Source organism: Eucalyptus grandis, chromosome 11 (assembly GCF_016545825.1).
Source record: "Eucalyptus grandis isolate ANBG69807.140 chromosome 11, ASM1654582v1, whole genome shotgun sequence".
Taxonomy (NCBI): Eukaryota; Viridiplantae; Streptophyta; class Magnoliopsida; order Myrtales; family Myrtaceae; genus Eucalyptus; species Eucalyptus grandis.
Window position 1 is genome coordinate 36,766,339 of NC_052622.1, and position 11,979 is coordinate 36,778,317.

At 37.0% G+C, this 11,979-nt stretch overlaps 1 protein-coding gene across 1 annotated transcript; it reads right to left on the bottom strand.

Moving 5' to 3' along the window:
* Positions 1-906: 906 nt before the first annotated feature.
* LOC120289920 lies at positions 907-11,671 on the bottom strand. The gene is made up of 4 exons (XM_039305315.1): positions 11,660-11,671; positions 10,617-10,919; positions 4,395-4,453; positions 907-2,126 (listed from the first exon to the last, which is right to left on the bottom strand). Exons 1-4 carry the CDS (start codon positions 11,669-11,671, stop codon positions 2,066-2,068), a joined length of 435 nt encoding a protein of 144 aa, XP_039161249.1. The 3' UTR covers positions 907-2,065.
* Positions 11,672-11,979: the final 308 nt, after the last annotated feature.

Genomic DNA, 11,979 nt, shown 5'->3' on the forward strand with positions numbered 1-11,979 from the left:
TGCATTAATAAAAAGTTTGGGATAAGTACACTAATGGTGCCATAAGATGTGTACGGTGCTCACTTTAGTGCCAAAAGTTTCCGTCGGATCACTTAAGTGCCAAAAAATTTGAAAAACGCTCACTTTGGTGCCAACGCCGATCTGATCGGCCGGAAATCTGACATGGCGTTTTTTTATTAATTTTTTAGGCTAACGTGGCTTGCCGGAGAGCACAATCAGCATCTAAACCACAAAAACGACGTCGTTTGGCTTCTTTCCCCTAAATCGAAATCCTAAATCCCCAAATTGAAAGAGAGAGAGAGAGAGAGAGAGAGAGAGAGAGAGAGAGAGAGAGGAGGCTCGTCGTCTTCTTCCTTGAAGAGCGACACCAGCAGCGAACGGCACCAACAACAACACCAGCAGCGCACCAATAGCAGCACCAACAATGGCACCAGCGGCGGCGGCGCACCGGTTGCAGCACCTTCAACCCCTCTTCTTCCTCCTCTTCCTCCACCTCGCCTCCTATTCTTTTTGCCACTTTTGTTTGAGCAATAATCTCATTCCCTCCTCGCTCACCTAGTCAAGCATCTACAATGGTGGCCGAGCAACGGTGGCCGAGCGTTGGTGGGCGAACAACGGTGGCCGAGCGGCGAGGAAGAAACCCTAACCCTAATTTCAATTCATGTACGAGCTAAACGGCATCATTTTTGTAAGGGTGTCCACGTATAAGAGCAAAACGACGTCGTTTCTTGAAGATGATGGAAAACGACGTCGTTTAAAAGCCAAGCAACTTTTTTTTTTTTAAATAAAAATGCCACATAATCATTTTGGCCGGAATTTCTCGCCGGTGGCACCAAAGTGATCGTTTTTTCTCCGATTTGGCACTTAAGTGATCCGGCGGAAACTTTTGGCACCAAAGTGAGCACCGTATACAACTTATGGCACCATTAGTGTACTTATCCCTAAAAAGTTTATGACTAAATTGACACAAATATAATAAGTTTAGGACTTTTCTAACACTTTTTCCTCGATTAGCTATATTAGCTTTTGCATTTTTGGTCTAGAGGAATTATATTTGTTTGGTCCCAGTAGGTTGGGAAATCTCACTTTTAGCCCATACACTTTGGTTATAAGTCCAGTCCTCATATTGTTCTATGGTGACAATTTAAATCACTTCGTTAAAATTACCAGGACAAAGAATTTTGTGTCCCCCAATAATTTGGATGTAAGCTCTCTTTCAAAAAGAAATTTTTTTTCCAATGATTTAGTTGGACTTTCCAAATTATTTAGGAGTCATTTTCCGTTGGTTATACCAGAAAATTCTAAGCAATGTCTTTTAAGGATACATACTTGAGTCAATCGCATGATTTTAGGTGCCCTGGACTCGGGTTAAGAGAATAACTTTAATTGTATGAGTTCCAGCTTAGTCAAATCGACATTTTTGCCTATTGAGTCAGCTCATGTATTTAAGGTACATTCGGTTTACAGAAATGTTTTAGTAAAAATTGCTCCTTATTTCAACTTCCATTTTCTTGAAAAGACGTTTGTATGGTGAAAAGTAACAGCTTTCAATAAGAATGAAAGTTATAGAAACATGTCGGGTGTAGTTGTTTAAAGCAAACCTCGTAAATATACTGTCAATTTTGGTCGTCTTGAGTTTTGAAGTTCAGATGTTGAAAACACGACAACCAAAATTTCTACCAAACGTATTTTCATTGAAAACTTGTGGAAAGGAAAACAGGAAATTGGAAAATTTTCTCAGACCAAAGCCACCCTCAAGTTCGGCACAAATTATTCTCCTTTCACACTCTTTCCCTTTTTACGAGGGTTTTCTTTATAAAGTGTCGGGATACTTGTTAAGTAATAAATAAATAAAAATGTTGCCATTTTATGTTACTTAGAAATTAACCCCCAGAAAGCGACACTTTTCCAATTTTTCCATCACCTTTTGGGATGAAATCAGAACAAAGAAAGGAAAGAACAGAACATACCTGGCGATGGTTTCGGAATCGAACTGTCTTGGATATCCATGGAGGTTTCCATGCCGTGCCGCGAGCCGGTGAAACTCTCTAGCGGAGAAGTAATTTCAAGGGGTTGAAGTCGAAGTTGTTTTCTGCTTCCATGGGTCTTCTCTTCTTATAATCGACCTGGGGATGGAGCCAAAGTTCCAGCTGTAAAGACGACGTACCCTTCTCTTTTCCCGAATGACGTCCACATCTCCAAATTTTATGACGTCAGAAATTTTATAGAAATTCCTTTTTTTTTCTTTTCTTCCACCATTCCCTTCTTTGCAAACAACATATTTCCATATATTTTTGTTAAGTGCACCCGCCGTGTAAAAATTTCTTACTTTATATAAGCGGGTTTTATAGAATGACAAATATTACGATTTTTATATTTAGCATGTATAAACAGGCTTGTGTTTCCATTCTGACATTGCTTGTACTAAAAAAGACTATTACCTCGACAGTGTGCGTGATATAAATCCTATTTCAATGGGCTTTTATCTTGTACAATGGTAGTATGAAATTTTCTTGACACAAGTAGATTTTAGGTAACCAAAACAATCAATTTTTACTTTTAACGTGTAACTTTATACGGTAAATAGATTTGTATTTCCATCCTAAGATTGTATAGGCAAAAAAAAATGTACTTTTACAATGACGATATATGTAATATAGATATCCATAATATTTGTATTTGCAGCCATTTGATCCATACTTTATATACAACATGGGGAAATCATTCTCTTCACCAATTTTTCTTAACTTTCATTTTTATTGTCAAAAATCATTCTAACATAATTTGAGCTTGGATTGCGCTAAAGTGTTATTCTCCCATAAGAAAGACATTGACATATTTAATTTTACCTCATAAGGTGAGATTATTGTCATCCTCAATTAATAAAATCATCATATACTTTTAATTAATGTAAGTATCCTAAAAATCTTAATATCAGAATTTTTTCTAAGAATAGAATGATTGAAATGGCTGAATAACCCGACTCACAGTGGACCTGGTTAACTGAATATGGAATTTATGCTTATTTTTAAAAAGTAAGGAAAATGGGGAGGACAAAAATTTTGGATGGAAAGTTCATCAATGAAATCAGCTCATATTTATATAATAAAGACGGAATGTTTTTTCCATGTATCGTGAGCTAAGTAGCATCGACACAAACATGCAATACGCGACACGACATGACACATTGACAAGTCATTTCTCAAAAAAAAAAAAAAAAAAAAGAGAGAGACTTTCGATACATTGTAACACGTTATATATTATATAAATATTTTTATATATACTATTCAAATTCATAAATAAATAAATAATAAAAAAGAGCCTATAATGAATCTACACTAATAACATTAATAAATTTATTCATAAAAAATTGGAAAGACATTTTCTGACTTTAACAAAAGTTATCGATGAAACAAATAACTAACGAGAGATTAAAGTCAAAATATATTTTAACCCACCTATTTATTTATTTTTTAGCCTTACCTATTCATTAATAAATTTATTTAGCATTCAGTATTTTTTTTTTAGGTGGGGCTAAATGGGCCCCACCCATTTATTTCATCCTCTCTGCTTTCTTCCCCCACTCCACCCACAGCCTATGTAGCACTAATACGGACACGCGACACGCAACATGACACGACGCGACACGCCGACACGTCATTTCTCAAAAAATGAAAATTTTCGATACATTGGGACACGTTATATAATAAATAAATATTTTTATATATACATATGATTATTTCAAAAATAAAGAGTAAAGTCAACTTATTTAAATAAATTTATAATATTTTCTGGTGATCATAATTTATTATTATTCAACATTATTCATATTTTTTCTTTCTTGAAATCACCCTCCACCCTCTCCCTCTAGAAAAGAAAAAAAAGACAAATCCTGCCCAATTGGACGGGCATCCCATTTTAATTTTAATTTTTTTTTTGCTCTTCATGGCCCATTAATCTATCATCCGCTTTGATATCATTTATTGAGAGCGCATAGTAGAAGCCCAATACCTTCGCCAAATGAGATAACCAAGAGAGAGTTTAAGTTCGAGCCCGTCAACATATCTAATTAAACTCAAGTTAATAAATTATGAACCAACTAAGAGATATATTAACTATTTTACACCACACTAATTTTCTAATATGAGAATTATTTAACACAACTCACTCACACTTACATCCAAACATGAACTTAACTTTTTGATAGCACAAGGTTGAGACTCTGTTTGCTGATGGTCATGTTAGGAAGTTCGAATTGCTATTTCTTCTGAGTTAACATTCTTTTCCTGAAGAAAAATAATTTGATGGAATATGGCATAGCGCGTGGTTGGTACGTTTATTTTTTCTTACACCTAAAGTCATGCGGTTGTTATGTTGACTTCGATATTATTTACCTGTTGAGCCGCCATAGCCGGTGGATCCTCTTCACAATGGGCATGGTGATTGGTGAACCCTGGACATAAACAATAACACAAATTATTACATAGAGAATGGCTGCCGGCCAAATATTGTTCATCACAAGCCCACCAATATGGAAGAGTCCTTCCCATCATATACCAATACTCTCCGATGTCTTTGGAAAGCTCCCATGTGGGATTCCCATAGGAAATTGCAAAATTTGCTAATCAAATGTATCTGTCTCATTCTCAACCTAACTATGATGTATTTCATTTCAATAATTTTGCTAATTAAATGTATCCGTCTCATTCTCAACCTAACTCTGATGTATTTCATTTCAATAATTTTGCTAATTAAATGTATCCGTCTCATTCTCAACCTAACTCTGATGTATTTCATTTCAATAATTTTGCTAATTAAATGTATCGGTCTTGTCCTCAACCTAACTCTGATGTATTTCTTTTCAATAATTTTACTAATTAAATGTATCCATCTCATTCTCAACCTAACTCTCACGTGTTTCATTTCAATATTTTATCTTCTACAGATGGCGTTTTATCATAAAATGAGTCATGAAATAGTTTTTTAGACGTGTACCTGATGCAGATATTTTTTCCCGGTTTTGATATTTTAAGTAGTCATCTTTTGGTTAAGAATGGTATGAGGGAGCAGGTGCATGTTTACATCATTTTGTCAAGACGTGTATACTTATATTTTCTTCGCATGCTCTAACTTTGATTGCATTCATCATGTGCATTTACCTGCTAGATTTGAAAATTTTCGTCTCTCTTTTATTTTATTATTTTGTTATTTTTTATTTTTTTAAAAATGAAATGCTTAGAGGGGCTAAACATTTGCGCTCACTTATTTTATAGATGATGTGAAAGGAAGATCCCAGCCCATGAGCTTGGTAAAGACAAGTAGTGTTGTTCAACATGAGTGCTTTAGCTTTTCTGTAGAAGCAAATAACCCTATCTGGAGTAATTATTTATGTTTTTGGCCCCGTAAATTGAACGAACATATAAGTTTCTGACAGGATATTATCCATAAATTCTTAAATATGACTTCGAATCAAAATTAAATATATTCTAATATGCCTTGAAGCCTCAACGACTTTGCAAAATTCAAAGAAATAAAGAACATGCTAGGAGTGGATTTGAGACGACACGGACTTTCAGTGAAATTTTATTGAACTAAAACAAATGACCTACATTCGTGGCGGTCATGCTTGCTCAACGACTAGAGTTGAATATAAATTGCTAAAGGAGATGAGTAGAGTGCAGAGAAAAAGTAAAAAGCTTACAAAGCACGACTGGAAAACTTTTACAGACAAAGATTAGCACTGAAAATGGTAAACCTAATCTAATTCGAAATTAAAATTCAAACTTAGGCAAAATCTAAAATAAATTGATCCATTATGAATGATCTTCTCATCTTCATATTCTTCAAAGTCAAATCCAATGTGTCGTTGTGATTTTTCCAAAGTCTTGATAGTTGATGATTCCCCTCTTTTCCTGGACCCTTTTTGTGTCTTTAAATGGCCATTCTGTTATGAGTTTTGGTTATTCTCAGCATGAATCTATAACTGTTTTGACTTGCGCTCTACTTTAGGGTGATTTGTAACTACTTCTGATCCCTTATTGATGGATTATCTTTGATTCAATCTTCAACTTCGGTGCATAAATTGAGTCAAGCTATCATCGCCCATCTCATGCTGTCCATTGGAAACTCATGATCAATGAGCTAATCATTCATTCCGTCGATGGCCCTTGTGATTCAACTGTATTGCCATGGCCTTCATGATATGATCTTAGCAGACATTCCATTGATAAGGCTTTGTGGATTAAGTGTATTGTCATGACCTGGTTTTGACAATTAGTTTCCTTACGTTTAGGTCCAAATGTTTTACCTGTGTGAATTTTAACAATTCGGTTGGACTTAGATTTATGATCTAAAGATTGCCAATGTTTTTTCATGCTGAGATATTTTGCAAGTGTCATAATACCGTTGAAAAGCTCTTGTCTCGTACTTGGTTCAGTTTAGATATTTGGGTTTTGATTTTACCAATGTTTTCCTACAAAAGGTGGCTATGTTCATTTGAGACGAAAGAGGGGTGTTGGGCGAGAGATGCCTTTTTGGATAGTTTACGGTAAACCTCAGTGCTCAAGAAGTTTCAGGGTGAGATGAGCTAATTCAAGGAAATTATACTAGCAAAGAACATTTCAGGATGGGTTCGCTATCTATCTTTGTATTTATATATAAAAGTGGGTAAAATTCTATCCGGCCAATTTTAGTCGGAAAATGTTAACATGGATGCTCACGGTGCCACGTAAGACTGCTGGCGCTGACGTAGATAATTTTTAATAATATTTCAATATTTTTCTATTTTTTATTCTTTTCTTTTTTTTCTTTCTTTTCTTTTTGACTTTTTTATTTTCCTTTTGCCGATGGCCAGCAGCTAGGAGAGGCGAGCCTCGGCAAGGGTCGGCCTTTTCTAGGCATGGCCTGACAAGGGTCAGCCTCACTAAGGCCAAGGCAGCCTCATCAAGCATTGGTTAGGCAACAACGACACCACGCGAGGCCACCCTAGCTTGGGCAAGGGCAGCCCCACCAGATCTGGGTTGGGTGAGGCTAACACTCGCTTGAGCCAAGGAGAGCCCTAGCAAGGGCTCCCCTCACCCAACCCATATCTGGTGAGGTCGGCCCTCGCCCAGGCTAGGGCGACGACACGATGCCTGGTGTCACCATCGCTCGACCGATGCCCAATGAAGTTGCCTTGGCCTAGGCAAAGCTGACCCTCGCTAACCCGCTTGGGCAAGGGTTTCTCTCTCAAGGGTCACTCTTGCCTGACCGGGCCTCAGGCGGTGGCTGGCCACCGGCAAAAGGAAAGAAAAAAGCTAAAAGGAAAAGAGAGAAAAAAAAATAAAAAAAATAAAATAATTAAAATTCAAAAAATATTAAAAAATTATTTAAAATTGTCCTTGTTAGTGCCTGCGGTCCTACATGGCACCACCGGTGTCCACATCGGCATTTTTCGGTCAAAATTGATCGAATGGACTCAATTAACAAGATTTGAAAAGGTTTAAGACTGAATTAGCAAAATTAAAAGATTTATGACTGAATTGGCAAAAGTACAATTGGTTTAGGACTTTTTAGATAATTTTCCCTTGGAACTTCCTTGTACATGTTCTTTACGATTGGCGCTCGGCCAAGCAAATTGTGGACCTTGATTTCAAGTTAATTACGGGTATATTTGGTTTAGCATTCCGAAGGGGCTTTCGATCCCTAAAGCCCATTCGGGAAATGCTAGACCTTTTAGCAACCATTTTAAATGAGTTTTCAGCCAAATACTAACCTTGGAAAAGCTAAAAGCCCAATGCTTGTAGGGTCTAGCATTGAGCTGCATTGAGCTTTCAGCATTTGGCCAAATAATAAAACTAATTCTTTCCTTTCAAAACTATCCTCACCAATTTTTGAAATTTTCAATTTTATCCCCGATTAATTTTTGTTATTAAAAAAGGAGACAACTTTCGCCGGTCCAACGAAGGAGGATGGCAGCCGGCGAGCCAAATCTGGCACCAATAGCCGTCGGTTGAGGTCGCCTGAGGTTGAGCGCCCTAAGCGAGGGCCATGAGACCTAGGCGGTGGTCGCCTGGGTCGACCTTGGGTGACCCTCGGCTGGGTCGCGCCGACCCAACCGCGACCCTCACTAGAGGTTGGGTGACCTCAACCAACGACCGCTAGCGCCAAATCTGGTTCTTTTGCGGCCGGTAAAGGGTTTGGTTCATTTTTCGAATTATATATATAACCAAAGCCCATTGTAAAATTTTTTTTTGCCAAACACACATTCAACTCAAAGTCTATTTATAAAGATGATTTAACCAAACACAATTTGCATTTTCCTAAATAGCTTTGAGTTTCAACATTTGCATTACACCCAAAGCTCATTTGAAAAGTTGAACCAAACACACCCTACATGACCCGACTTCCAGGACCTCTGGTTCGGACCTCTCGTTAGAGAGAAACTTAGCACCATCAATATTCTAATTTCATGTTTGAATCATGCCACCGATGCACTTAGCATGAGGACATAATTTGTACTTTTGTTATTTTTTTGTCTCTGGTATAGTGTTTTAACCGAACCTTATTTCAGCACAATTTACAAGTTATCATCTACTCAATAATAATAAAAACGGCAGTAAAAGTCAAATGTGTTAAATGTAAAAAAAAAAAAATCTCAAAAAACAGCGAGCAAGCATATCTTTTTCTCCTTACTTTATGGTAGTTAGATTAGTTAAGTGTAAAAATCTTTATTTATGGTAATATAGACTAGACCCGTACCAATGGGCAAGCAGGGTCTAGGGCCATAGATCATTAGGTTCCATCTTGGCGATCGAACCATTACTTGTTGACCTGTCCCTCTTTCTTACCAAAGAGTTCATTTCGTCCTTCGACACCACGATCAAATTGGAGTCTACACCGAGTTAAGTTGCTTCTCTTCTCGTGCTAGGGAAAGCTTGTCATGACCTACGCTCGAGAGACCACCCTTAGGAATAGATTTAGAGGTGTTTGCTTAAGAGAATCCTAGTGGTTCATTGAAAAGACAGCTCAACCACATTATCTTTTCAGCTATCCAAGAAATTGATCAAGAGCACAGACTCTCTCAAGTTCATACCTTGCGTAATGTTAGATTTTTTTATTTTAAGTTCAAATTAACCCTATCAAAATTTTATATAAGGAGTCGCCATTAACCAATTAAAATTGGCTAGAAACCAATTGAAAAGTAGGAGTGTCATCTAAATTTCTACGCAATTAGAGATATAGGATTGGGGGCTTGATTACACTAGTTATACAAATAGTCTCCTTTAGTACCTAAACTTATTTATATTGTTAACTAAAGTGTTTTTCATGCAACTTTTAAATCAATCTTAAGACTACTCCACTAAGCATTCATGCGATGTTTTTATTGAAATCCTAACCATGATAAAAGGAAAACAACAACCAATGTATAGAGATTGTGCAATCAAGTATAATCAAATAGAAATGTACAAACAGCGTCCTAGCATCGTCTCTAGAGAGAAAACAAAATAAAACAAATCCCTATTGTAAAGTTTTAAAAGCTTATTCAATTGGGTTTCAAATTTTTTTTTAGGGATTTTCAAGTTTATTCAAGACTAAGAGAAGTCTATTTGAAAAGAAAATTCTAAGGTTGATTAAAGCCACTAAAAGTCAACTGGAATCAATTAAGATGATTTTCCCAAACGTTTTTCCAATTTTTCATTTTTTCTTTTTTAAGGAGATGGACTTCGGACCAAAGGAAAGAAACCGGCCTGACTTGCTGACTCAGACCCTAATGGTCCGGGATAGGTTCGAAACTAGGCCGGTCTTAAGGCCCAGTTCAATTTTATTGAAATTGGCCTACAAACCTTCAACCTGCCTTCGATTCAACCCAGTCATATGACCCAATCTGACCAACCGAATCCGAACTGATTCAGTTTATATCCAATTTTTTTTATTACTTTTCTTTTGATTGATTTTTTAATTTTCGATTTTGTTTTCTGTTTTCTATTTTTGGTCTTCTTCTTCACCTTCTCTTCAAGAGAACCAGCACCAATATTCAGATGAGCTCTTGCTGGTGCCCAGGCTGCGGCCGAACACTCCCCGTCGATCACCTATTGTGGCGGACGCTAAACCACTGCCAGCCACTAGCTGGCCAATGGTTTTTATGTCGTCGGACTTCCTCTGACAAAGAATCCTCAAGCTGTGAAATTGCGCGTCCTAAAGCTCTTATCAATTCTAGGCTAAAGAACACCCAAATGCACATGAAACAGACTAGCTGGGGAGGCGCACACATGGCCGACTCGGACAGTGAATAATATGCCGCAAATCACATGAAAAACAAAGATTCAGTGACGATTCAACAATTATAAGAACAAATCAAGCATAAACGAGACTCATTGTCGAATTCCACAAAAGTAATTTCGGTTCTTCGTATATAAATTTTATCGAATAGTTAGCATGCGATTCAGGAAACGAGCTTCTGATTCGACTCCGATACGCCTTTCGATCAAAACATGATGTACAGGCGCCTAAATCATATTATTCTACAGCAAATAAAACCGTATTCGATCAATATTTTCTCGCAAACTCATCATTCGAAACCAATATCCCGTTCTCGCTTGAAACAGGGCACGTACAGAGCATATGAAGGAGCTCACCTGGCGGACAAACGGAAAAAAGCGATCGGCGACGGAAGAGGAGCTTAGGCTTGTTTCACTCCTTCGCAGTAGATGAAACACAATTCCTACGCAACTTCTGACTCCGGAACCGTTCGAAACGGCTCGCGAATCGAGCTTCAATCGGAACTCCAAGGCTCGACAATGAGCTCCGGCGATGATCTCTCTCACTCGAAAACGAGATAATCTTCCTCTTCCTCTCTCTATCTCTCGCGTCTTTTCTCTCCTTTCCGTTTCTCGGCCGAGAATATTCCTTTTCTGTTGTGCAACAGAATTCCCGGCCAGCTGTACCCAAAAGAGGTAGTGAGCTGGGTAAAGAGAGGGAGAGTGGGCTGGACGCGTAGCAGGCCGAGAGCTTGGCTAAAAGAAAAATGGGCTACGTAAAACCAGGCCACCCGATTTTGATTTTGATTCTTATTTGTTTCACTATTTTTTATTTAACAAAAATAAGGTGTCGACAAAGCTATTGAGGCAAGTTCATTTGCTAACCTTTACTCGAATAAAGCTATTGGCAAAATGGGCACCTCACTTTTGTGTAGTTCATAGGCAAAAGTAAGGAACTTCGATTTGATTCAAGACAAAATATATTTTAAAGAGAAAGCTTTCACGTAAAATATAAATATAAAATTTTAATTTCTCGTTTTCATTTTCAAATTTCTTTGGTAGAAAACTTGGTTGCCATATTTGAAAATTTGAACCTTAGAACTGACAACGACAAAAATTTACCTTGTTATGTGCAAAGATTGCTTTTAGAAAACTATACCAAACATGTTTTTGTAATTTTGATTCCTGTTGAAAACTCATATCTTTCACTCATCGATCATAATTTTAGGAAAATGGAAGGTGATATTTTCATGAAGCAAATGCATTCTAAATACCTTGAAAGATTTTATGGTGATTTATTTTTAGGCGGTGATGATACATGACTTGGCTCAAGAGGCAGAAATGTTGATTCGGCTAAGCTAACATTGATTTGGCGGCATTCCAAAGTGACCGTGTAAGATATTTTCTTTTTGGTCAAAAACCTGATAAGACATTGGAGCGCTATAAAATTATATATGAATCTCTATGTCAATAATTGTATAGTTAGAAAGGTTTCAAGTATTCACAAAGTTCTAAGTGCAAGAGTTGCGAAATTTTAAAATAAAAAAAAAGGTAAAAAGAGAATCCTTAAATTGCAAATTGAGGAGAGATTTGACGTCGACTGAGGAATTCATCTTGCTTATGGCTAATTGAATAAGAGTTATGTTAACTTAGGACTTTCTCCTTCAATCTTGATTGGTGAAATCATGCTCGCTACATCATCTTTATCAAGAAAAATATGAGAATAATAAATCCATATATA